This window comes from Ciona intestinalis, unplaced genomic scaffold, assembly GCF_000224145.3.
Source record: "Ciona intestinalis unplaced genomic scaffold, KH HT001107.1, whole genome shotgun sequence".
Taxonomy (NCBI): domain Eukaryota; kingdom Metazoa; phylum Chordata; class Ascidiacea; order Phlebobranchia; family Cionidae; genus Ciona; species Ciona intestinalis.
This window is the reverse complement of record NW_004191428.1, coordinates 14,294-41,652: the sequence shown is the minus strand read 5'-3', so window position 1 is coordinate 41,652 and position 27,359 is coordinate 14,294. Positions and strand designations below refer to the sequence as shown.

At 37.5% G+C, this 27,359-nt stretch overlaps 2 protein-coding genes across 7 annotated transcripts in view; both read right to left on the bottom strand.

Moving 5' to 3' along the window:
• Positions 1 to 209: 209 nt before the first annotated feature.
• On the bottom strand, positions 210 to 8,757 carry LOC100183369 (atlastin-2-like). Of its 6 annotated transcripts, none has more exons than XM_018817063.2 (18): positions 7,916 to 8,757; positions 6,701 to 6,835; positions 6,436 to 6,620; positions 6,000 to 6,128; positions 5,759 to 5,920; positions 5,526 to 5,597; positions 5,248 to 5,473; positions 4,851 to 5,035; positions 4,101 to 4,175; positions 3,860 to 4,048; positions 3,733 to 3,804; positions 3,243 to 3,431; positions 3,116 to 3,187; positions 2,347 to 2,562; positions 2,015 to 2,083; positions 1,709 to 1,912; positions 1,202 to 1,273; positions 210 to 1,112 (listed from the first exon to the last, which is right to left on the bottom strand). In XM_018817063.2, the coding sequence occupies exons 2-18, from the start codon at positions 6,783 to 6,785 to the stop codon at positions 672 to 674; spliced, it is 2,643 nt and encodes an 880-aa protein (XP_018672608.1). In that variant the 5' UTR covers positions 6,786 to 6,835; positions 7,916 to 8,757; the 3' UTR covers positions 210 to 671. The 6 variants fall into 6 exon arrangements, with proteins under 6 accessions (XP_018672608.1, XP_026695852.1, XP_018672607.1 ...); XM_026840051.1 differs by having other exon boundaries at positions 7,919 to 8,002; XM_018817062.2 differs by having other exon boundaries at positions 7,886 to 7,974.
• Positions 8,758 to 9,179: 422 nt separating this feature from the next.
• LOC100185740 (FRAS1-related extracellular matrix protein 2) overlaps positions 9,180 to 27,359 on the bottom strand; it is a 31,446-nt gene continuing 13,266 nt past the window's right edge. The window contains exons 6-30 of the mRNA XM_002119149.3: positions 26,411 to 26,557; positions 25,743 to 25,861; positions 25,372 to 25,483; positions 24,925 to 25,050; positions 24,110 to 24,194; positions 23,647 to 23,810; positions 22,577 to 22,726; positions 21,294 to 21,503; positions 20,848 to 21,045; positions 19,331 to 19,495; positions 17,861 to 18,043; positions 17,455 to 17,585; positions 16,298 to 16,450; positions 15,986 to 16,071; positions 15,545 to 15,747; positions 15,007 to 15,238; positions 14,546 to 14,692; positions 14,136 to 14,235; positions 13,337 to 13,526; positions 12,880 to 13,112; positions 12,474 to 12,608; positions 12,004 to 12,130; positions 11,479 to 11,666; positions 11,063 to 11,209; positions 9,180 to 10,724 (exon numbers count right to left, since the gene is read on the bottom strand). Of these exons, the coding sequence (XP_002119185.2) occupies positions 10,194 to 10,724; positions 11,063 to 11,209; positions 11,479 to 11,666; positions 12,004 to 12,130; positions 12,474 to 12,608; positions 12,880 to 13,112; positions 13,337 to 13,526; positions 14,136 to 14,235; positions 14,546 to 14,692; positions 15,007 to 15,238; positions 15,545 to 15,747; positions 15,986 to 16,071; positions 16,298 to 16,450; positions 17,455 to 17,585; positions 17,861 to 18,043; positions 19,331 to 19,495; positions 20,848 to 21,045; positions 21,294 to 21,503; positions 22,577 to 22,726; positions 23,647 to 23,810; positions 24,110 to 24,194; positions 24,925 to 25,050; positions 25,372 to 25,483; positions 25,743 to 25,861; positions 26,411 to 26,557 (4,262 nt within the window). The 3' untranslated portion in view covers positions 9,180 to 10,193. The remainder of the gene's footprint in view (positions 10,725 to 11,062; positions 11,210 to 11,478; positions 11,667 to 12,003; positions 12,131 to 12,473; positions 12,609 to 12,879; positions 13,113 to 13,336; positions 13,527 to 14,135; positions 14,236 to 14,545; positions 14,693 to 15,006; positions 15,239 to 15,544; positions 15,748 to 15,985; positions 16,072 to 16,297; positions 16,451 to 17,454; positions 17,586 to 17,860; positions 18,044 to 19,330; positions 19,496 to 20,847; positions 21,046 to 21,293; positions 21,504 to 22,576; positions 22,727 to 23,646; positions 23,811 to 24,109; positions 24,195 to 24,924; positions 25,051 to 25,371; positions 25,484 to 25,742; positions 25,862 to 26,410; positions 26,558 to 27,359) is intronic.

The following is a 27,359-nucleotide window of genomic DNA, read 5'->3' as shown; positions in this document are numbered from 1 at the left end:
TTTTCGTTTTTGCATATTACCTATTTTTGATAAATAACAAAAAATCCTCAAAAAATCCTCATATTTTGAGTGTCGTAAGGGCAGACGAGCTCTCCAATGCTCGGTTTTCACACTTTTCAGCTTCGCCCACAAAACCCCTTGACCTCTCCTGGACAACTCGCTTATTCGCAACAGTGTCTTGGACTCACGTCCTTAACTTAAATGCATCGTAAACAAATGTACATGTGCATTATCTCAACACATTGTCAATTACAAAGTCAGTGAAATGCGCGTAAAAAATGGAACTAGCGTTATATACAACTTAAAAACAGTATGTAAACTTTAAAAGATAAAGTAAGTTACATTTTGTGATCTTTAAATGAATGTAACTTACTTTACCCTTACAGGACCGGAAAACGACAGTTATAACACGGGTGTTTTGTTTTATACACCTCGTGCCGCTTATGAGTTACCACGTATGTAACTTTGTGGGTGCACTAGGTTGGAGCAATTGCCGTTAAGTGCCTTTCCCAGGGACACATACGCCCACAATGATAGAAGCGATGAGCCTTGAACCCATTACCTCTGGGTTACAAACAGGCGCGCTAACCAACTGTGCTACGGCGCACAGTTTAACGTTACACAACTAAGAGAATAAGTATAACACATAAACAGAAACACAAAAAAATCCACTAATTGAAATATAACAAAGAATGGAGATCACCCAAGTAGGTGTAAGAGGGAAGGTGAGCGACACTGACACCGAATATGCCGAACACAAGTTCTATGGCATAATATGCAGTCACACTTGAATGAACAACATCAGAAATCAGACCAAAAGCAACAAGAGCGCTGAAAATACCAGCACCAAGAAGTGTACCAGAAGCAGCGGCAGTTAATATTATTCCTATTACTGCAGTGAGAGCTCCAACCATAGCAACTGCTTTAGCCCAGGCCCACCAACCAAGGGTTACCGCAGCCACATTTACGCCTCCCAATTTACGGCAACATAGTGTAATGGCTCTGCTTCGTAACTTAGTATAAGCAATTCTTTCTTCCAATTGTTGCTTTAGGTATATTACAAAAATCTCATGCACCTTTTCCAAAAGTGGTTCACTTCCATATTCTGCCACCTGTGTGCGAATTGCTACATCTTATTTTTATCAAGTTGGGGCTGTCTTAATTTAAACTAGAACTGCATTGATTGAATAAATAGATATACCTTGTTCATTGCTTCAAGATAGTCAACCAAAACTTTTTTGGAAAACAAATCAATAATCCGCTCTGCTCGTTCCTGTTTAACAAAGTAAATAGTATATAGTTACCTGGTGGCAAAACGAATATTTCTTAGATATAAAATGTTTCAATGTTTTATAAAGTGCAAAGGCTTAACATTAAATTATTACAAAATTAAGTCTCCTTTTCAACATGTTTTTAAAGTACATATCAAGCCACTTCAATAAAAAAGCAGTTCATTAAATAACCAACAGTATCACTACTTTATTTATGACATCACTTAACATCAGAATGGTATAGAAAAAAAACAGAACGTAGGGTAACAGTTACCCTCAAAGGTTATTCGTAAGACACTGTTTATATTTTTATATACCACTCTAATCATGCTATGAATTTGTTGCATAAAATAAGAAGTTAACAACCGAGGTTAAAAGTTGACACAAGTTAGTTTATCATTTAAGAAAAATACATTCTGTCATTAATATTAACATACCTGGTTTGCTTTGTTTACTTTTTGTGCATTAAGGAAAATCTCTTTCACTTCTTGGACCAGAAAATCTTTATTTTCCGAAAAACTTTCCTTAGCTTCAGTTGAAAGGTTATTACTATTTTTATTGTATGCGTTTAATGCTTTTTGTTTGTTTGTTTCGTGAATTTGATGAAGTTTATCTTCATCTACATATTTCTCTTTTAAGTCCTGAAACACACACATTGTTTTGTAATTTAAAAACAATGTAATGCAGTAAATGAAACTTTTTCACCAAAATGAAAACACAAAGGGCTAAGAATTTGATTTTACCTTCATTGCCTCCACATATCCCTTTACCGCTTGTTTTCGTTCTAAAAACAAATGGTCTTTTTCTTTCTCCTGCCAAAGTTATATAATATTATAAACATGTGTTAATAAAATATTTGTAGAAAACTACACTTAAAATTGTTTGCATGCTCAACTCCAGGTTAGACAGCGCTGTCACTCAGTGGTCCCATCGCAACTGAGGGTTGCCAGGCTCCTTGAGCAGGACAATTAACAGCCACTATTCTACTCTAACCCGGCGGTCACTAATGAGTTGTCTAAATTGTCAGCCATACTTTAGCAATATAAACACAGTTAGGTAATAATATATATATTACGAGTTTAAGGCGTTTTTCCTCCAATGCTCTTTGCAATACTCTTTTTATATATCCTTGAAAACGTTCATTCATCCCTTCTTCCAAAGATTGTAGCTGTTGTTCTTTACACTTAAACCCCTTCCCTTTTTCTGAATCCTTGAACTTTTTCACACAACTTTCCTGTGCATGTTTATTTACTGCCCGTAAATTTTCAATCGTCCCTTCCTTCTTGCATTCCTAAAATATAAAACAGTACAGACAAATCACAATTAACAGTGCCGCTAACGCGCCTGACTGTAACCCAGATATTATGTGTTCAAAGCTCATCGCTGCTACCATTGTGGGCGTATGTGTCTTTGAGCAAGACACTTGACGACAATTGCTCCAACCCAGTGGTCACTAATGAGTTGTCCGTATTGTCAGCCATGCATGACAATTTAGCTTTTGCACAATTTAGCTTTTGCACTCCCCCTTGGATGACCTTAGGATGGTTACAATCCTTTGCTACCATTGAAAACTGACTAAGGTCATTCAAGGTCACACCAAATAACAATACCTCTTGCTCCAATGCATGTAATATTATAGTATAAAACAGAACACCCATGTTATAACGACTGTTGTAACAATAGTTAGACATGCATTCTTGTAAAACAAATCTGACTCTGGTTTTACCGCAATGTGAGGATAAAGCAAGTTAAATTTAATTATGTATTAGACTAATGGACTTTGGATGTTTATTTTTGTCCACTACCCAATACAAATATACATTTATTTAACTTATTCTAATTACCTCTTCCATTATTTCCACATAATCCATTCGGCATTCATTACCTAAATTTGATAATTCCTTAAGAAGAAATTCCTGCAAGAAAAAAACAATTACAAATACTTAGCTCAACATTTTGGAACAAAACTACCAATCGGTCTTTATTTATTCGTTCGAATTCTTTATGTTTTGGTTGAATAGCTATATGCAGTTTGTCCTCACACCCCTTAACCAAGTCCTGGTTGGAGTCACTGGTTGATGTTTTAAACGCTTCAATTGCTTTTGTTTCGGCAACCACTCGTGCTGCATCAACATCCTCTAAATGTTGTCCACCAGCAATCTGAATAAAACAGTAATTGCTTTTTGTACTTATATTTTTTATAAGTGTGGCTTTTAAAAAAGTATAAATTTAAGTGTTTAGTCAGTTACTCATGCTTCCCCACCTTTTAATACCTTTTATTGTTTAGTAGTAGCCATGATTATAAAAAAGATTGTGTCACCAGTTCAGTTAAATATGACCGACTCATGTTAAATATTTTTGTTGGTTTAACAAAACCAAAAAAAAGTGACAACCAAATCCAAGCTATTTAATTATCTTAACGCATATTTAATTTAATAAATTTATAAAAAAAACTTTATACCCTTTCCATTTCTTTCATATAGACATTTCCACCAACGCCAAATTTTTCCATGATTTTATTTTGTTCCTCTGTCTGATAACAGTAACCAATAATTGTGCATATTAATATTTAAACAAAACGCAATTACCTTTCCTGCATCGTTCTTCTGTTGTATAAGCGCATACGCACCATTCAAATTTGTTTTTAGTTGTTGACATTGTTTTTTACTCTGATCTGTTTCTAACACATCATGATCATCAAATTGCTTCAATGCATTCTGGAAGCATTCCTCATGAAATTGTTCCAATATTGTTGGGTCAGTGTATTTCCCCCCTGTCTAAAATGTTTTTTGTTTTTTTTGAGAAGTTTAAAGGTAAGTCTTCGCTTACCTTGCACTTCATTGTAGCAACATATTCATCCACCATGTCATCAATCTTATCACGAAATTCAACAATTTCATTAACCTAAAATGGTACATCATTATTTTACTGCAACTTTTTAATTCTGATTCAGTGGGTTAAAGCTTGTGACAACCATTTTTTGCTGACAAATTAAATTATATATTACCAGTTTAAGTTACACACTTAGAAATAAAACAATGTAGGTTAAATAAAAAAATGGTTCCCTATGTTTGACAACTATGAGTGTAACTGTATTTTAACAATGTCACCTTAGATTTTACCCTGCTGTTAGGTGTCCAAACAAACAAGCAGAGCCAAAGTATATTGCATTCACCACATTAATCAATGAGGTTTCCTATGTTTGACAACTATGAGTGTAACTGTATTTTAACAATGTCACCCCAGATTTTACCCTGCTGTTAGGTATCTATACAAACAAGCAGAGCCAAAGTATATTGCATTCACCACATTAATCAGTGAGGTTCCCTATGTTTGACAACTATGAGTCTAACTGTATTTTAACAATGTCACCCCAGATTATGTTAAAAAATGAAAACATTGAGACACCTATAATGTGTACTGTGACCTTTAAACAGCGAGGCTGTGCCCCAAGCCCTACTGCCACTCAATGTAAGCCTGCCAGTTTGTAATGGTTAAAAATTAAAGTTTATATCTTTCATATAGAAATAACCTAACTACCAATACAGATATAACCACTTGATGTTTCTACTTTTATACCTTCATTAATGTGTGAACTTCAGGCATTTTTCCATTTTCAATCATTTTATTAAATTCCACCGCAACCTGCATAAGAACTTTACCAGTGCAAGCTTTACCATTCGATTGCTTTACAATCAAATTTTCTTTAGAGAATAAACACTTGCCAAGATCATCCACTCCAATAAGAAATTTTTTGGAAAGATCTGTATCATTGTGAAAAGAAAATTGTTAGTACAGTGGTCACTAATGGGTTGTTCAAATTGTTGGCCATACATAAAAATAATCACCCACAAAGTTACATATGTGGTAACTCGAAAGTGGCCATGAGGTGTATGGAACAGAATATATTACATTCAAAATCTTATGAACAAGTTCTTATGAAAAATACCAACAAACTATATCCCATGTTCAATACCTGGCAGTTTAAGATTGGAATCATTGCTATCCCTAGGTTTTGTAACTTTGCTTCCGGGATAAGGCAACAGATGGCATGTGACTTCCGTAAAGCCCTGAGTTATTTTATCCCTCATATTTATATTTTCTGTTTCATTCGCTTTCCAAAACTTCTGTAAATATTCTGCTCCCCCTTTGCTCCCAACTTCTGCTTCATTTTGCCAGTTGCGAACCAGGAACTTAAGACTCTAAAAATTTGTTTTTATATTTTTTGCAAACAGACCAAATTTACAAGCTTACCGGTAAAAGCGGAGCTGCAGCCGCATCATGCCCTTTACCCTTAGCAGTGGTGTTTGCATGTTTTAAAAATTGCTGTAAAATGTTTATGCTTTATACACTATCTTGTTAATTATACTAGTATGTTACAACTTTTTTCAGGGGTTATTAGTATGTTACATTTGAATAACACCTGAAAAAAGTTGCGAACAAAAGCTTTGCCCCTCTTTTGTGCCACTACAACTGGAAAAGCTCACCCCTAAATTTTGCAAATCATTTTCTCGAATCTGTCCATTGGGCAAATTGTAGATTTGGAGAGAACTGAGCAAAGTGCTCAACACAAATATCTTCGAACTTTCTGTGACAGTCATGTTCTTATCGAAAGTTCCTTGAGTGTCCATCAAAAACACAGCTATGCTCTAAATGCAAAAACATTAGGATAGAAAAGAGAAAAGTGACTTTTATGTGTTTTTATGAGCTTCTTCTTTATTATTATACCTCTCCTTTATCATTCTCCAGAATGAATGGTTTGTCAGTAATATTAATCCCAGACGTATCACCATCAACTCCACCTTTCCAGTGGAAAACTTTAACCAATTCCATGTTCTTTTTAAGCCAACCATCCGACTACAAACATTTAAACTAATTTATACAATAATGTTCAATGTGTTAATAGAATGCGGCAAAAATATTCAAAATAACAGTTTGTCCGGCGCTGTGGCAAAGTGGTTAGCGCGTGGTGCCCGCTTCATACACCTGGTGCCTGCTTACGATTTTTTTTGGATAGATTTTTTAAAATTGGATTACAGGTTGGACAGCGATTGTGGTGACAATGTAAATGTGCCAAATATATGTTAAACAAATAGTTTCGCGTCTTCCCACTTGTCTTGCGCTATTCATACACCATTAACTTTGTTCACATTCCAATGCTGACCTGGTTTTGCATAAGATATTGACACAATAGATTCAACAGGAATGACTTTCCGCCACGATAATCACCAAATATGCTGATAATTGCAACAGGAAGCTCTTTATATTTCTGCAGAATTTGCGAAAACGCTTCCAAGTCAACTTGTGTTACATCCTTATTCTTAGTTACAATCTGCACAGTTTGCACATCTGAAAAAAGGTAGTCAATGTCAATAATGACTAATGACTATCTCACAGTAAATAAGGTATATATATGTGCATTTTCTAACCTAAATTAACCCCAGAATTAGTCCACAAATGTGCTTTCGTTGCTTTTCTAACAGCCGAAGCCACTGCTGTGAAATAGTGTGCCATTTCCTTTTTATGACGCGATGTTTAGCAAAGGTCAACAGGAAGATTATATGCTGCGGAAAAAAAAATAATGTAACCAACTTGTTTCAAAAGAAAATTATACAACCGGTATCAGGGAGACACAAAGAACATGTTATTATCAAAAATGTTGGGTTCCTATTAAAAAAAATAACTGTCAAATAGGTGTTGTGTGCAAAAAAAGTTAAATTTCCTTCAGTGGTTTCGAGACTTTAAACGGTTAAAGTTTAGTGACACTTTTTCTTATGCGAATTGCCATGCAATATCACGCGACCAATTATTTTTACTAAAGCAGTTTGTTTGATTTCCCTGGCTTTTTTTCAAAGCTGTTTCAGTTTTCTAAACTTTGCTGATGTATCCATACGAATTTTCCATTTTTGGTGGCATGCCTCTTAAAAGAAACCATAAACTACAGTTACCGATTAAAGAATGTAAATCACTGTACCAAAAAACCTTTCCACTTAGTTTGTGATAAACTCCATAAAAAAAACAATGCTTCTTCTGAAATACTGTTATGCATTTTTTTAAAATGGGGCAGCAGAACTTTCACCTGTCTCACCAACTACGTGCTTTCCAACTTTTGTGAATATTTATATATTTTATGATTCGATTTAATCCAAGAAATGTGTAATTTATAGATGTATGCGGGGGCTGTATACCCTTATTTAGCTTAAAATCACTCACAGTCGGGCTAATAAACACAAAGTTGGGAACATACATTTTACATATCGGCATCGCATACCACCTTCCAGTGCAACAGTTGAATAAAAGTGATCTGCACAAAGTCGTGTATATATATATATTGCACCAAAGCAGTTGTTTATCACATTTTGAAGGTTTGTCTTACAATAAGAAACAAGATCTCCAACAATATCTCGGGAAGGACAGTTTTATTGTGACATTTCAAAAACAACTTTATAACAATATTATTACTTGACACAAAATCTGACTTTCTAATATTACGGGCAAACTGAATAAGGTTTCCGTTGTGGTGCGTCATGGTCTTTTATTGCAATAAACACACCTTTTTATTTTTTAAACAAAGGTGAATCAAAACAAAAGTAAGGTTAATTAAACTAACATACCAAACGAGCATAATATATTGAAGTACAAACCACCGTGAACGAGTTCTCAGCTTCTTTAGTTACAGCCATTGTTACCTCTTCAAAGAATCTCTTCAGGGAATGTAACCTACGACTTATACACGTTTAAACATGTCTCTCCAGAGGCATGAATCCCCGAAAACTGAAATAATTGGACTAAGTCCACATTCAGCAAAGGACATGAAAACGAAACAACAACATTGGAAAAGAGAGAACTTTTGGTCGGATATGTGTGACGTCACACTCTCTCATATGCAACTTCTTTTTCTCGTTTTTGTATTTATTTACCATCTACCTGCACGCTATCTTGACATCATTCAACCGTAGTTTAATAATACACGTCTTTATTAAACTATGATTCAACCATTCGTATAAACCCCAATTAAAATACTTCTATCTGAAATCTCAAGATATCACGAAAAGATAAAAACTATTGTATTAAGCCGACAATTTCAAAGCAGCAGAACCTTAATATCAACTACCCCGTCTGCGCAGCACGGGTGATAAGCGCGCCTGCCTGTAACCCAGAGGTAATGCGTTAAAGGCTCGTCGCTGCTACCATTGTTGGTGTATGCGTCCCTGGGGAAGACACCTAAAGTTAAACGCAAATGCTTTTTTTAATGTATGATTTGTAAAGTTACCTGCTTCATAAAAGAAGAAAATTACAAAAACCTTCAATATGTCGATTCTAAACCACATACTAATGGCTGTGGGACAAATTTATTAAGTTTAGTGAGGTTTTTAACTTATGGGCTGTTATTACTACAATAATACCAACAATAAACACAAATTCAATAACCAAAATCATTAATAGTTGCATAAAATCAACGGTACACATGTGTACCCGTACCGTTGATAAAATCATCTTCAAAATGTCTTGAGAGAGTTCGCTTTGTTATGAGATTAATCTGCCTTATGTTTATTATAAAAACTACTATATCAATGGACAGGTTATCCAGGCATACTTTTGTGAAAATTACCATCAAATTCTACCCCAAATGATTGCAAACAATGTTCAGATTCATCAGAACAGGTCAATTTCTCATGTTCAGAGTTTGGCAAAATATTTTTTTGGTGCAAATCTTGATTTTTGAAACATTTTTCAATCATTCCCTGTGCAGCATACAAGTTTGGGTACTTACCAGCAAGTATGAGAACTAAACCTACAAAAACTGTAAAAATAAAGTTCAGGGTGCTTTTTTTATACATTTTGTAGGAGCATTTGTTGAGTGCCTGAAGAGCGTTTTTAAGACAGTTTGTTGGGTGAACCAAAAGATAACAGTACTGTGATCGATTTATTGTTTGCTCAATATCAATTATAATGTCATCCCAAAGTTAATAGGAAAGTTTAGTCACGTCTAAGTTTTAACTAAGTTAGATGTTTTTGAACAAAAATTCGGAGGTTTAAAAAAGAGATTGTTTCATACAAGTTTGAGTGAAGCTTTAAATACGGAAGTTAAGCGAAGGTTGTTAATACGCTGGCAACGTTAGCAGTTAGTATGTTGAAGCACGGTTTTAAATTTAATAGAAGTAAAAAACGCAAAGTTTTGTGACTGTGCAGCAAGCGTTTTGCACAAACAGTAGAATAATACTAAAAAACAGACCCAGTGGGCGCAGAAACAGGTAAAATACAGGCCGACGTACACTTTTCTTGTTAGATCATTTAAAGGGGAGGGGGGGGGGGGGGGGGTAGTATCTTTGAGTATCTCTACAAGTGTTAAACAGCATCGTCAGTGGAACACGACAGTGCTGTAAAGAAACTAAAGTCGCGGACATTTCTACATGAGAAAATACGACTGTACATTAGTGCAATAAAGTTTACGGGTCATTTATCGAACCTTTGGGTTAATAAGGGGCGATCTCACCGCGTACCTTCGGCTTGCACGGCATTTCGAAGCGAACAGCGAACTCGACCTCCAGGGTCGACACTCAATAATTTACCACTAACAATAATTCAGTTGACAACGAGTTGCAAAATCACAGGGCCATAAAAAATGTTCACTTTATGCTGACGTATTCATCGCTGTGGGTTCAAAGCAGCGATTTACAAATTCTATAAGGCCGCCCGTTGTACTTGGTACATAACGGTGCAGTCTCGTCAAAAATACAAAACTTTATAATACTTCGGATTCTCTGTCTTCGTCAATAAATAGCAACATGCTCGCAGGTAGATAGCGGTCAAGTTTTGTATGAAACACGCGGCTTTTGAAGCTTAGATTTTTACAGATTTTTAGGCGAATTGAAAGGCAGGTTGAAACTTCTGTCATTTCCTATTCTAGTTCATTGGAAATCAAACTTCGGAGCCGTCGGAGCTACTGTAACCGCTACTGCTTGTTGCTCCGGCCACCACCGCTGATTTCGTACCGGATCCACTCTTTTTCGTCACTATATGTTTACCTCCAGTGTAACGAGTCTTTGCGGCAGCGGCGGCGGGAGTTGCTTCACTTGGTCCCCGCCGTTTATACAAAACAACCCCGACCACCATCACAACAACAACGAGAAGCGAGACTCCCCCTATAATCACAGCCAGCAATGGGAAGCCACCAGCTTTGCTATCTGTTGTTGTCACCCCAGACGGTCTCCGTGAGTTATCCCTAAGTACTGGCGGACTTGCTCGATCTAGTTTAACGTGCATCATCTGGGTTCCTCTGTCTTTCTCTTCCCCGATGGTGTCGGCAATCTCCGCAGCAGCTCTTCGTTGCCTGCTATGTGATGAACGGACGAGTGAATGATAAGTATGAATGTTGGATCGCTTCTTTCGATTATCCGTTCCCTTCACTGTGTATATAGTATGCATGTACCATTCCCGACCAACTGTAACCTGGGAAATCAATTTAATAAATAAAACGCGATTAAAATCTTTTGAAAATTATTCTTTGCAAAGAGGTGTTCAAAACTTACACATTTTTTAAAACCTACCGAAAAATGAAATTTTTGTATGAAACAGAACACCCATGTTATAGCGACTGTTGTTGTCCCACCATGCGAGGATAAATAAGTTACATACGTGGTATCTGGTAAGCGAGCACGAGGTGTATGAAACAGAACACCCGTGTTATAACGTACGTCGTTGCCCGCCATGCGAGGATAAATAAGCTACATTCACTCACTACAGGCCAGAGTTACAAAACCATATCGTAGTATAATTTTTAAACTTACCGAAAACAATGGAGCGGAATCCATTCGAAAACCATCGGTGCCAGCTTGCCTGACTATCTGCAAAGCTTCGTTGTCGTCGATGGCGAGTTTGGCGTTGAAAGGAACATTGTTGGCTTCGGTGTCTTGCGTGTCGGGCTGTTCCTTGTCCTGGAAATGTTAGAAGTTAATTTTCAATTAAGTGATATGAAGCCAAATTGTCAGATTAATAATAATATTACAACAAACTTAAAATAGTTCATTTTGTATGTGATTCATGCTTTGTTTTTATTAAACTCTATTTATATTATTTAATTTTCTGACAAATAGCAAACAAAGCAGTAAAAAAGTTCGGTTTGATGAAGTTAATGATAACTACCAGAAGACCAAACTAAATAAACTAACTATGTTTCCACCCCGTACAAGGTGAGACGTCTTACCAGGACTTTGAATCTATTCCTGAGGTTCGGCGCATCTGCAAGGCACCCGTATTCACCATTCGTAGGATTGTATTTGGGAACGTAACCGTCTCTCCCACTGCAGATGAAAACCTTCTCAATATGAGCGTCGAAGGAATCACCGAGGTTTTGAACCGGGTCCACCAACACACGTCCGTAGATTTCAGCTCCTTTATAAATATGGTGGATTAGTATCTGCTATGATATGTAAAGATTGCATCGTAAACATAAGATCCTGGGTTCGAGGCTTGATGCTGCTACTAGTATGGCATGTGTACCAACAATCAAAACACTCAAGAGGGATTTCCAACTTAGTGGATATGGTGTCCGAGCTGTTATATTATGCAGAAAAACCCCATCATGCGGTAATAAAAAAGTTGCTGCTCATTTATTTACAAAAACCTTATGGACAACTCTATAAAAATAGGGGGCTACGAAAACAGCATGCCCTAACAGTATCCATATCTTGACGCCAGGTTTTCCTAAAATCGTTAAAAGTCGACAAACCTTCAACAAAAGCGACGTCGCTGTCTTCGGCAAACCCCATCGAGCCATCGCTCAAATAAAGTGATTTCTTGCTCAGGAGGAAGAAGTCGGTGTTAAGACTGAACTCGGCGGCCACGGGGTAACTCACCTGTTGTATATTTGTTAAAATTAACTTGTTTTAATAAAAACAAAATTAAAGTTTTAGTTTGGCCGATGTTTTTTTAAAAAACATTGGATTTTGAGCATTACTATTGGTTGGAAGTTTTTGGGTGAGGTCTTACAGTGAGGCACGCCATGGGACCTGGGATTTAGCCCAGAGTTAGACAGATACCCCAGTATTGTACACGCACATGCTATGTGTGTGAGGTCCTCGGACAAACTGCGATAAGATGAGGAATTTAAGCCAGAGATGCCCCATCACCCAACATTGTACATGGGTGAGGTCCTACATAAGGCACTTAGTTGCCCCATCACCCCATAGTTAAGTTTACCTGTTGGAACCTGATGTCCATCTCGAACGACAACGGTTCACGTGGATTGCACACGATAGGAACGTCATATGATTGATCAGCCGTTGTTGTGCACGGAATCAACTTGATCGTGTACGTGCCAGAATAATCACGAACCTACAGTGAACATTGTAATATAATTTTTATTTTTCCCATAGAAGCGATAATGAAAGTCATTATTTAAACAACATATAAAAGGAAATCAACAGCAAAACAGCAATCGTTAAAACACTGTATGAATAAAACGGTCTCATATTTTAACATTTTTAACAAAGGAATGATATCTCTCCACAAATACAATATCATGGCAGCACCAAGGTGATATAATAACAGTCACTTATCTTTTAAACATGTTTTGCACACAAATATAATTGTTTAAAATACGTACTGCATAATCTGACACGAACGACCATTTCTGCTCGGGGTTATTATATGTCGCTTCATTCCGGAGGTTATTCAAGGTCATCTGTAACTCCGGATGTGACGCACTCATTACCATGGCAACATTGTCCGAGCTGGGGTGGCTGGCAACGAACTGACCTCGGAATCTCGCCTCCGTGCGGAAGTTGACAACCAAGCGACCATCGTCACGAATCCTCATGCTTGTGGGGTAAAGGTATCCTGGAAGCAAAGCATGTTGAATGAATGTAATTTATTATCCTCGCATGGTGGGGCAACAACAGTTGTTATAACACGAGTGTTCTGTTTCATACGCCTCGTGCCCGCTTACAAGTTACCACGTATGTAATGTGGAAACGAACATCGTACATAGGCAGCCTTGGTGTTGGGGTAACTCCGGTGTAAACCTCAGCTCCCGACAAACACATATAATATTTCTATCTTACCTTGTAGTTCCGCTTCAGGGGGAGTCCCAATTCCCTTCTCCCACAAGATGGCAGTGTCATAAACAAACGTGAGACGGAGTTCGGTTTGTTGATCGGAATGCAACCATGCAGTATCGATGGGGGAATGGTAGACGTACGATACGAAGAGAGGAACACGGAGGGAAACGTAGGATTGGACCAGATCTAACACCTTAGTAGAACATATGTTTGGTTAGTATAAACGTAGCTTATTTTATCCTTGCATGGTGAGCAACGGCAGTCGTTATAACACGGGTGTTCTGTTTCATACACCTCGTGCTCGCTTACAAGTTACCACGTATGTAACTTATTTATCCTCGCATGGCGGGGCAACGACAGTCGTTATAACACGGGTGTTCTGTTTCATACACCTCGTGCTCGCTTATAAGTTACCACGTATGTAACTTGGTGGGTGATGATAAGTGAAAGTGACGTTGACTTTTTTTGCAAAGAGAAAAACAACATCTATGCAACCATGGTTCTATAGTTAGGATTGCGAAAGAATTATCTGTTGGTAAGATTATTTGATCAAAGGATTCAGAACTGTTATAGTTACAAATTGCTACCAAGGGTATACTTATATATCTTAACACCAGCCATCAGGGTTACTGAGGGCTGGAGCAGTAACGCACTAGTGTAACAGATTACAAATTTTTAATATTTTATGTGGTTAAAATTGTTCCTAGAAAAATTCAGAACTCGGAAAGGACAAAGATCTTTTGAACATTTCGGCACATCGCAGCACATAGTAAAGCCATGAAACATTATGTATTCCACCAACCTGTCCGTCTGTCCCAATATTTCCCCCACACTCGCTGAGAAGCTCTGACATATCATAGTAGGTGGTGAACTCCCATAAGCAAGCCTCAAGGTTCAGGTTTCTGTTTATTGAATAAATGATGGAAAGAATGAATGTCATTTAATCCCAAAACATATTACAAGTTGCCCGAATTTAAACACCTTATGCCCGTGTTTTAAGTACAAAGTAGATAACTTGCAGGTAATTACTAATTATGTTTACTGGTCACCCCATACGTGACCAATGGGTGCAAATATTGACATTAAATGTCTCACCCAAAGATAGATACAATGGTGGTTACATATACTAAAAAGGTGTTAAGCGTCTAAGTTACTCTGCCCTGGGCATGCCTTATTATGTTCCTATATACAATATAGTGTATTTGTTCCCACCTATAAAACCTCAGTGTGTTATTCCCTCGTAACTCTGTATTATATTGGTAGGGGTAAGTCTCTCCAATAACGTTGGGGTTACGGGTTGCTTCACTGAGGAAACCATACTGTGTGGCTATCTCGTTGTAGTTGATTATGTTGGAACACCTGTAATAATGCATAATATAAATGGAGGCACATCAACATTTCAAATTATTGTTTCAAATTATTAAAACTGGAAGTTCTTCTGTTTGGTATTGATGGTCTCTTTAACAAGCCAGGTCATGCTAGGTAGGATTTAGACCAAAAATTGCCAATTAATTTGGTACATACGAAACTAATGGAATTTATACAATACTGGCATTTCTATAATCAGGTAAGCCGTAAGTAACCGAATTTGTAATAATAAAGCCTCTGAGACATTAGAAAAATACCAAAGTTTCTGCATTATAAAATATATTACAAAATATCAAAGTACGAACCTATGGTTCCCCACCCTTGTACCATCTTGACTTAACGTGAACTCAAAGTTGGTGAGTTGTCGCGTGCTGATGGCTGGTAACATTCCGTCTCGGTGCGGCATTGTCACAGTTACTTTGATAAGGTTGGGGTGGGTTGGGTCAGTAGGGCCAGTGTATCGGATCTTTGCAGAGAAAGGTTCCGCTCCAACAGAGTTGGGGAAACGTGGCGGACATACTTCGCTGTCGTCACTCACTGTCAAAAAGTTTTGTTGTAAGTTTTTGGAAAGTTTTCTTTTTTTGTTGTAAGTTCTTTTTTATGTTTAGTTTTAAGTTTATTTTTACTTTTTATAATGAAATGCTTTATTTTTTTCACGCACTGGTAAAGTTACATTCATTCTGTAAAGTTTGTGGTGGGATTGACATCTCCTCACAGTCACAACACAAACGAATGTTTAGAATGAATGACCAACAAGGTCAGACAGAGAAAGGAAATATAATAGGAACTAAAACAAATGGTAACTTAGCATATTTATTCATTTAAACAGCAAGCAGCATGTACCTGTAATAGGTTGTGACGTAGATTCAAGACCAACGTCTCCTTCTATCGTAACTGCGCGAGCCACGCATGAGATTCGACTCCCTGGTTTGAAGTAAATGCTATCCAACGTAATTCTATTGACGTCGGTAAAAAAGGTCCTTTGCGCCACCTCGCGGAGGGGTTGAGTGACGCCATCATCGCCACTAGGAGCAGCCACAAGCCACCTATACACAAACGTAAAGTTGAACTTAGATAGTTAAGTTTTAAATTTTTTCAGCAAGCGAATAATAAAAGACAGTAACCGGGCCTACGTGTCCTTGGGCAAGACACTTGACCGCAATTGCTTCTACCCAGGGGTCACTAATGGGTTGTCCAAATTGTCAGCCATACACAAAACAATCACCCACAAAGTTCCATACGTGGTAACTCGTAATGAGTAAGTCACAAATATTCAATCATTACCTGAATTTTGTTGCCGAATCGTCCAATCCTTCACTGTCACAAATGGAAGAGACTTCTCTGTAATTGCTGTGTTTCGGGTTGCATGGCTGATAATGGAAAAATGGATATTACATCTTAAACCGAAATCAAATGTCTATGTGATAAGAATTAAAAGTTCATGTAATCAATGCAAACTCACCAAGACACAAATGACTAAAAATGGAGAAAAAGTATTTTACAGATTCAAACTTTAATCAAAAGAAAAATAAAATTTATAAAACTGTTAAAAATCTTGAATTTATGTTGAAGTTTGTAAAATGAATGCGAACTCACCGAGACACAAATGACTGGGTATCCCGGTGAAGGTTGTCCTGTCGCACCGGCCATGTCATCGTAGTCAAGAAGTGAAATAACCGAAGGTACGGAAGGGAAAGTTACGTCAGCAAGTATACGTTGTTGGTTGATGTATATGATGGCTTTGTGGTTCTGTTTGGGAATATAAATAAATGTAGTATATATATCCTCGCATGGCGGGGCAACGAATGTTATCTTTCAGACACTTTGTGGCCAAATAAATTTAAAGAAGTGTCCCACGTTACCCCATGTCTCATCCTACCCCACTATACTTGTTCCGTTACAGCAACGAAAGTGAGAATATAAAAGCTATAAGGCGTAAAACGTAGAGTTAAATAAAATATCCGGAAACCTTGAGAAACCTGCTTTTAAATATTCGCAAACTTGAAAAATTCAATTAGCGTTTTTAACTGATACAGTTTCAACGTTTCTGGCTTTGAATTAATATTTTTACTTCGACATCTTTCATGTTCGTGTTTACCCTTAAACAATGACTAACAATTAGAATGCATTAAACCCATTACCGTAACCGAATACGCGGCCAAACCATTTCAACTTTTTCACTTTGCACGAAATGATTGACACTTTACTCCACCACACCTGTGTACTTGCGCCACTTTCCACATTATATAAACGAAAGTTAAACAGATTCCCGACAAGGCGGTGTAATTTAAACCCAGTCAACAACAAACAGCCGACTTTGATGTCCAAACCCTGACTTTATAAATAAATATTTCACACATTATCCCAGGTTCGTGAAATAAGTAATTTTTAAACATCTGCTTAACGGGCGATATCTTCACTTATATCTTCTCATGTTTATTGTTTTAAACCCCAGAACCGTAAACACTTCCTCATCGATAACAATACAAGCTACATTACCATCCTACTATACTATCAAGCTTGTATAGTTATGTATACAGTAAGGAACATTTTAAGATTTACCAAACCAAGATAAAAACGACCAATCTTAAAAACGCAAGAATAGAAAAGTGTGGCACGCCATAGGACCTGGGGTTTAGGCCAGGGTTGGCCCGCCACGGTGCCATAGAAAAAAAAAATGCATCAGTGTCCTGGGCCTAGACAACTCAAGTAACAACCAATTATAATCTAAAGTTTTGGTAAGTTGAACTTACCCCAAGTTGAGCTTCCATGTTTACATCGGGATCGATCCTCACGGTGAAAGATTCACGAATTTCTTTCTCGTCGTCGTAAAGGATCTCTATCTCCACCACGTGTTCGTCGACACCAGGTTCGAACAGAAGCTCTGCGAGAAAGTTATTTAAGTTTCAATCATAGACATTAGGTGGTCTTGCTGTTAATTTATTGTTTTTTTTATATGATCTTCGCTGTCGTTTTCGAGAAAATAACAAACAAATTAAAGTTATGTTGAAATGTTATTCAAAAATTTCCATGCGAAAACATGTGTAAACACGCATCGTAACCGTAGAGTTCCAATTGAGTATTTTACTTGAATTAAAATAGAACTAAATCACAAGTCACAAAACGCCACAACATAATCCATTATGAAGTGAAACAAACCTTTGCTGACAGGATTGTAGTCTTCACTTGACCGCGCGTTACCATCCTTTGTGAAGAATCTGACGGACGATGTTTTTGTCGTGTCGCCTTTCCGTATGACAGGAATACGTATTATTGTTACGTTGTCCTCAGTTGCGGGTTCAGTCACCTCGAATGTCGTGGTCGGGAACTCGATGATGGACCCTAGAATATAATAATAAATTTATAAATTAATGAATGAACGTAGCTTGTTTTTCCTCGCATGGCAGGGCAACGACAGTCGTTATATCACGGTTATGTATGGCTTACAATTTGGATAACCCGTAAGTGACCACTGGATTGGTGCAATTACATGCACAGAGGAACATACGCCCATACCAGTAGCAGCGATAAGCCTTGGACAAACGGAATTATAACATGGCTTCAGAAGCATCACGTACACGTCAAACTATAATTCTATGATGCGGTGATTTGACGTAACATATTGTAAAGCTAACCACAAACCTCAACGGTTATTGGCTGTGAAACATTTTGTTAATTTGCTTTCAAATAAATCAAACTTAATTTAGAGATAGCTTTGCAGAGATAACGAGGTATTTTTGAAACTTTTGGATGATTAAAGGGGAATGTATTACTCGCTAACTTGGTGGGCAAACAAGGCTGAAGGAAGATAAGACGGCTGACTTTGCTACAATATCAGGTAAGCCAACCAAGTGTTTCTTAAACAACATCGTCTGGCACGGAATTCCGACAGAGAGGTTAAAATACCGCATATTTCGGTCAATTAGACCAAGACAGGTGGAATTTGCGGTGTTTTTGATAAAAACCGCACAAATACAACGAACACCGCGCTCTCTGATGTTGAAACGCAATTTGTGGAAACCAATTGTAATCAAAGTCGCAGAAAAATACCAAGTTACCAACAACAGTGATGTATAACACAACTGTCGGCCACCAAATTAGCGAGTATTGTTTGAATAAATCAACACCTATGATATTTATGGTGATTAGACAAAGGTGAAAATAGTTGCTTGGTAACAAACCACGCTTAATCTTCAACTACAGACAAACTGATTGAATGTTAAATACGATCTCATTCCATTTACTTTAGACTTGCAACATGAGAACTCCGGAACCCGCGTTATTTCTGCTTTAAGTCTATACACGTATAACACATACGTGGCACAGCATGTTGTATATTATATAGGGGATATATGCATTATTACGCGTTTGATTGTATGATAGATATATTACATTATAAGGTGTTAAAAACTTCGTTTAAAATGTCAGCCGGCGTTCACACCAAAATTAGTTCACGAAAAATAAAACATTACATGTTCGTTAGGCTTATATTATAACACTTGCTGTAGGTTTTGATTAAGCCTTGGCGCGGATGGCATCTATGTTATTTATTTCTTTGTTTGAAAAAAACAAATAACTTCATCTAAAAAAACAACTTTTCCGAATTTAAGGAAATACAAAAGAACTCACGATCCGCGTCGTCGTTGATTTTGATCAAAGTTTCGCTTTTGTCTCCAACCCTGGCTTCACCGGCAATATCGCTGATGGGGGAGCCAAGCACAAGACGGAATTGTTCTGGTTCCTCGTGGATCGCGTCGTCTTCTATTACTACAGCACATCGGGCCTCGGTTTGCCCTGAAACAAAATAATAATTGTTACGGCCCATCGATTTTTTTAGCTAAACATTTATCTGGCTCTAAACATATTGCTTCGTAAATAGAATATGCTCGGAAAAGTTTACCAGTTACTGTGAAAAGAGGTTGTATCAGTTAAAATGTCGCTAGGTCAAAAATTATCGATTTTTTTTAAAAAAGTTGAGTTAAAATTTTGTAAATGATTTAGTGTAGGATTAAATACTAGAAGCAGCTAAATTTAAAAATCGTAAGAAGGCAAATGGCGAGACATGCATGGCGTATATGTTACTTTGTTAAGCATTGGACGCATGGCGTGCAGCGCGTTTCTTTGCTCTAAACCCCAAAACACAGACGGGAGACGTTTATATACAAACAGAAACCAAATATGATAATCGGCCATCAAAAATAAGATGGTTTGTTTGAGGTTAAATAAACAGGGGTCAGATGTTTCAACTGTGGATTCGATGCCAAACCTTCTGTACGTTAATATGTGGTTTAAACACAATTTTCTATTTGATATTTTACTGGTCTAGAGTCTAGACGAAACGAAAAGAATATAAATAACTAAAATTCGCCCAAGTCTAAAACGTCTCGTTGTAAAAGATATTAGTTTTGTAGCCTACATTCAATAGTTAAACCAGTAAGATGAATATCGTCAACAAAGCAATCTTAAAACAATATGAAATTTCTATTAATTTTAATAACGTTGTGTCTGCGGCTGAAACGATGTGACCTTTAATCAATTATTCTCAAACTTTCCGACACTTCTCCAAATAAAACGTGTTTAACTTTGCGGTTGATAAATTTCGCTCGTTCATCGTTACTTGGGCCATGATAATTACAAGTGTAAATAGAATAGATAGCAGAGGCTTTGGGGTTCAATTGCTATGAATTCGGGCTAACTACAAGTTAATATACCGTGAAACAATTGGTTTTGAACATATCATGTACATGCAGTTTAACCTGCATTTTAATATAAGATTTAAATTTTCATTATTTAACTTTTGGCAGTTTTTTTCGTTTAAAAAACTTTCGTGACAGGTATTCAAAAGTATGGTTTTTTTTAAACGTGGAAAAAATTAAAAATATTACGAAACCACACGCAGACTTTATTCTGATAAGAAAACAGAACGCGTTCCCCAGCAGCTGTTCAAACGCCGGGAAATTATTTATCCCATAAAGTTTATGAGGGGTGTGATACACATCAAAGAAAACATTGAGTGTATGAGGAACTTTCGAGACAATCCCCGTTTTATACATTTAATTGGCAGATGTTGAACCACAGTTTTCGGGAGTGTTTAGTTATGCGAACCATAGACAATAGAAATACTGTATTTATCATTGACGTCATACCTGGTTCGAAACGAACAATAGACGCGTCAGTGTTCGGCCGCTCAGCGTAATCCATCATGACCTCTGCTGTCGCCTGGCGGGTGTAACATCTAACACTGGATGACTGCGAGAGGTCGCCAGAGCGCAGGATGACAGCTGACAAGGATCCATCGATTTCATTCACTTCATAAGTTGCCTCAGCGAACTCCATAATTGGAACTGCAATACAAGGGCGGTTTGTTGTAACCTGTGTGTTGTAAGAATATACAGACATGAAAGAAGGAACAAATGTAACTCGTTCATCCTCGCTTGGCGGGGCAACGACAATCGTTATAACACGGGTGTTCTGTTTCATACACTTCGTGCCCGCTTACAAGTTACCATGTATGTAACTTTGTGGGTGATTATTTTTATGTATGACTGACAATTTCGACAACCCATCAGTGACCACAAGTAGAAACACTCACGATCGGACTCGGTGTCGTTGATGGTGACTTGGGTGACTTGAGGATCACCAAGGATTGCTCCCATTGGCATCCGAAGAACGAGATCGAATGTTTCTTCGCCTTCCAATACTGGGTTACCAAGATCATCAAGTATCACCACACTCACAGTCTGCATGGTGATACCGGGTGCAAATTCAAGAGTTTGGCTGATCCCAACGTAATCCTCGTTCGCTGAAAAGTTATAGTGATTATGTTAGTTTTATTTGACAAAAAGTAAATTAAAGCAAAACATTGGTTGTGTCATATAAAAGTGAATATAATAAAATCCTTTTAAACGGGGAGGGGGATTAATTGAATATATGAACGTACTTTCCACTTATTCATTCAACTACAATAGCCAGGGCTAATACGTAAGTCGGCACTTATAGACGTTCAATATAAAAGCTGAACTTTTTAATCTATCGTCACTTTATTACGAAAAAGTAGCTGAATTAACGCTAGCTGGTAGATTACAAACAGAAAGCATGGAATTGTAAAAGTTCACATTCTTGTTGGGTGAAGCGGAGTAAATTGTTTGGCTTAGTGCATGGGGCGCTTCCAAATGTCAGGTCGAAAAGTCAGTGAGGTTTAGTTTAAAACGGAAACCTGTTAAGAGTAGCCACCTTCGGTTAAGAGGGGCTGACGCAAACAACAAACTTTGTATTTCAAAACCGACATGCCATGAACAAGTAAACCGCATCCACTTGTCTATTTCAGTTGGAACATGAACGCACAAGTTTCCACTTTCCAGACATAGCTGAGTAAAATGTGAAGACAAGTGCACTTACAAGTGCTTGTGTATAAATGAGGCGTCATTTTATCGCCTGCTCTGTTGTGGCAGCTGGACGTAAAGGGTTTCCACGTAAACATTAAATGTCTGCTAAAAATATTTGCGCTCGGGTCGAAGTAGTAGCACTTATATTGGAATGACAGACATATAGAGTATAGGGTGGAAATTAAAATGAACTTTTAGTGTTAAAAACTCGCCACTAAAGAGTTCCCGGATTAAACTGGACCTGACACGAGTTGTATTAACAATATTATCGCGAGAAAAATTCGCTTCTTTGACGTCACTTGATCGGTCACCTGCGTTTATTTTCGAATGTCAAACGTTCATAGCTACAGTTCAAATTCTGGGTTGGGGGTTTTTACTTACAGCGAAAACAGGAAATTTAAATCAAATAGATTAGTGTGATATGATGTATATGTGTATAAGGTGACCGGTTTAAATTAGTCAACTAAATATTATAAAAGGATTATTTTACCTCTGGCTGACTCCGGGTTGCTCTTTTTTGATTGAACAGTAATGGAGGCAGTTTGCGACAAATCGGTTCCGGTTCGCCACACACGCACGTCCACGTGACCAGCACCTTCATCCACTGTATAGGTGGCGCTATCGAAGTAGAACAACGGCTCTGCGGAAAGATTTATCATTTTTTATATTTTTATTTTTTAATAGGCTTAAGAGTGTAAAGTTTCCAAAAAGATTGACATTTGAACAAAAATACAAATTAAACTGATGGTTGGTCCCGACGTTTGTTGCCTGATATTAAGACTGAGAATTCCGCACTTCGACTGCTGGATTTGCAAATATAAATAGATTGATTTGGAAGCTTGTGGGGAAACGGTTTGCGAGTCAGAGATAAACAGCACGTCAACTGAATGTTAACAACGGTTTCGTTTTCGGAGCTTTTTGTCAAACCGTTAAGATGGACGACGTGTGATATTGGCGGTTTGTTTAATGTCTTTGATGGATTTTTGAGAAATCTTAACTGACTTTACTGCGTTTTAAGTGTTTGGTCGAGGATTTTTATCGTGACCACAACGAGCAAAAATAGCAGCGAGGATGCGTCAACGTCGATAGAATCAACATTGGTTTCTCTACAAGCCGGGTTTGGCATGCTGTGTGAAGACGCCGCAGTGTCGGCGGTTGGCATTACTGGTAAGGCGAGGGTGGGTCTTGGGGATCGGGGATAAAATGACGCGACCGCGGGAAAATCTTCATCGCCAAGCCGCCTTTGTCCCCGTTGTAAGTCGGCGTCACGAAACTGAGTGACGTCAACGTTAAGCGCTTGTAAAACTCAGTGTTGAGTTTTGGATTAAGCGGCGTTTGGTTTGGAATAACGACAAAGCGGCGAACATGAATTTAAATCCGGGGGCATCAACGAAAGTACTTTGCCACTCTCGCACTGTCAAAGTGATAACATACGCAAATTACAGCGAAAGTATTACTTTATATAACCCTAGCCCAGCGACTATAACAGAGTTATTAATTGCTCAAAACACGATTAGGAATTATATCCCATATTGCCCCACAATACTATGATACCCTCACCGTCATTCTCATCAGCAGATATAACAATCTCAGATGTAGAGAAGTTGCCCAGCCTTCCCCCCATTGGCGACACAAGTTTTACACTGAAAGCTTCATCCTCCTCGTAAAGCGAATCGTCTATTATAACGATGCGGCAAAACTTCTCCGTTTCCCCGCGTTCAAATCTGTAAAATATATTTGTTGGTGTTAATATCATGGTATACAAAGAATTTTAAACGACGCCGTGGCACAGTTAGAAGAGACGAGCTTCAAAGCTCAGTGCTGCTACATAACAATCACTCACGAAGTTATATACGTGGTAACTGGTAAGCGGACACGAGGTGTATGAAACAGAACAAGCTGTTACATGAAAATCGCTTGCATGAAAAAACACCTTTGCCCTGAATATGAAATATGTCATCTTATACAATTCCCAGATGAAAAATAATTACAATATTTAAATTTGTTTGAAATAAATGCTCACGTGATAAGACTGTTGTGGTCTTCGGATCGACTAATGTAATCGGAATAAGAGAGAACTTTGGTTGGGATGGTTCCTGTGGCCGTGTCTGTAACATAACGTTTGTTATGAATTGCTCCAACCCAGTGGTCACTAATGGGTTGTTTAAGTTGTCGGCAATATATAAAACAATCACCAACAAAGTTACATTCGTATTAACTTGTAAGCTGGCACGAGCTCGGATTATAGGCAGCGTATACGCATAATGACGTGTAATCTTGTATTCCGACTTTTTAAATGTTCTGGAGAATTGTCCGAAGATCCGTTCGATTGTAAAGCAAAGTTGTATGGCCTAGAGCATTAGAGTGGCGGGTATTGAACGGTGAAATAAACAAACTATGAAGTGAGTCACCCGACATAGAATGCACAATGACAGTCGGTTTCCTACAAGTGTCTGTATCTTACTTATTGCTCTGCAGTTTCAAAACACGCGCGACCAACCACAATTGATTTAACTTGTGATAAAATTCTTGTTTCGTTGGGAGACAATTTTATGAACGAAACGTAAACGCCACCGTGTTAATATGTAGGACAAACATTAGTGTTGGATATATTTTTACTTTAAACATAATATTTATATAATCTGGGTATAATGGGCAAATCCAGCTTGAAACTGCATCGTGAAGGTATTTCTTGTTATTATTAGTAAATGATATCTGTGCGTGGTGGGACCTCGTATTCTTTCTATCGCTATATACCTCTTTTTAACTATATTCTTTAACTTTCGTTACCGTAATCAAAGAGACAACAAATTGATAATTGTTATTGGCAAACTCTACCTGGTTCTGTATAACAAATGACCATTAGTTCATTAGTGACGTCACCAGACCTACGCACAGGGATCATAAGTTCACCGCTGTCTTCCGCTACCACGTATTTTGCAAGGGGGATGAAGACGGTCGACTCTAAGAAGCGATAATTGTATGAATAATTCGTTTTAAAATGAATAAAAATATATATATAAAATATATATATACCGTCAAACACTAATGTAATTATTTTGCAAGGGAAATAATAAAGATTTTGTTTGAAACTGCTTTAACATAAGCTTCGAACCTAATTTGTTGTAATTTAAAACTAAAATAAATGTTTTGTCCATCAATCTTTTCTAGATACATAAACAACTTCCAGATCATTAAAAGTGCCAAAAATTAAAAAGTTTTGTTTAAAAAGGTTAAATTTTAATATTTCATTAAAATATAAAAATAGATAATTTGTTTAAATACCGTCTTCTGCATCGGTGATGGTGATTGTGACGTTGCTCGGGTGTTCCAGGATCGCCATCACTGGTTCACTCAGTTCGATGTAGAAGTGTTCAGATTCTTCGTATTTCTCGTCCTGAATACGTGTGAATGAATAAATAGAAGATATGTTATTTATCCTCGCCTGGCGGGGCAACAACAGTCGTTATAACACAGGTGTTCTGTTTCATACACCTCGTGCTCGCTTACAAGTTACCACGTATGTAACTTTATATGTATGATATATGGGGATTATAAGGATTGATGAAGAGTCAAAAGGCAAAAGTCGTAAAGTTCCAATTGATTATTATGGTTCAGCTGCTGTGTAATTATAAAAACAAACACATCGTCGTCACCTGTAATATTTGAACTTTCCATGTCGCCCTGGTTTGACCCGGGTTAAACTGGACTTGACTTGCCGAGCGAACTCGGAAATCTTCGGAAGATTTCGCGCTACCATCCCGAGTCCCAATACCTGAAACCGATTAACCTTTGTTTAAATTTTTAATCGGAAATATATCGACTAGATACACTAGCAGTGGGGGTATGCATGGTAAAAATGTTTCTTATGCAAGTTTCAAACAAAATAATGATTTTTAGCTCAAAAATAAGGAGTAGAAATTACGGAAGAAAACTATAGTACCGTGGGATAAGACAGGATACCGTTAGCATTTAAATCCCATATTTCATGAACATGGTTTTACAAATATTCTCTTTTCTTAAAACTAAGAACGAAAAAATTTAAAAGTAAAAAAAAATCGAGAGAAAATTTCCAAATTGTTGCCGAGGTTGCTCAATTAGCAAACTTGCAATAAGTGACCCAGGAAATATCCACTTTACCCCAAGCTTGAACAAACATGATGAATGAAACGTACTGAATCCTTAAAAAAGATTCGCAAATCTAAAAGAGCTGTCGATTGTTAAAAACACGATCAAGAAATATTGGAAATAATGAGCTAACGGTAATTCTTTAAACCCCGCAGTAATATAACTTTAAACAACACTATATGCTTGATCTACTAACCTACGAACGCCGTTTCACCGAGATAACCCCTTCTAACCAACTCCACCACAAGCTCTTTGTCCGTTTCACCGATCCGGTAGGTGGTGCTCTCGAGCGAGATGAATGCCCAGTTGAAACGGAACTTCTGGTTCGTGAGTTCGTTTCCACCTGCAAGTTGAAACATGTTTAAATGTAAGTTAATCAAAATACGTTTGTATGTAAGTAAAATTTACACATAGTAGGGCGGGGTAAGACGGAAGACGTTTTTATTATATTTCCCCGTCCAACTTTGTAGCAAAATAACAACATTTACAGCATTATAAAATGGTTTACGAAAAGGAAAAATAGGATTTAGTTGCTAAAGGTTTTCAATCTTCGCCCACAATACTTTATGTAATAAATAGTTTATTTGTTTTCAATTAGAACATAAGGTACTCGCTTGTGAGGAAAAAATGGAAATACCAATGGTAGAAATGTTTTACAAAAACACATGAAAGAAAGTTCATTCCTCTATCGTTTCTGTTTCTTGAAATATTGAATAAAACTCTTGAAGTATTTGTTTTAGCGAAACCGCTGAGTGGAATTCGACCAATGTTTCAGATTAATGAAGACAGCGTCGCATTAACTCATTGAAGTGCAGATATTTGCACGCGAGGAAATAACCGAATACACAATGAATAATGTTCGGAATATAAAGTGCCATCGTCGCGCTCTTAGTGTCCGCCTTGTTAAAAATATCGGGGATCGGTGACTTTGATCTGCCGCTTAAGCGGACTCGAAAGCCGGCGGGCAAATCGATTGAGGGCCCTTGTCATAACTCGCCCGTTAAGAAAGGAAACAGCTTTATTACAACTGCGGAAATTGACGGCTTAACGAATTACGGATACAGTGTTGTTTTAAACCGGCGAAAGTTCGGTGCCTGGAAGGCGCATAAAAAGTCGTCGCAATAAAAAGTCGAAATGGGTTTATT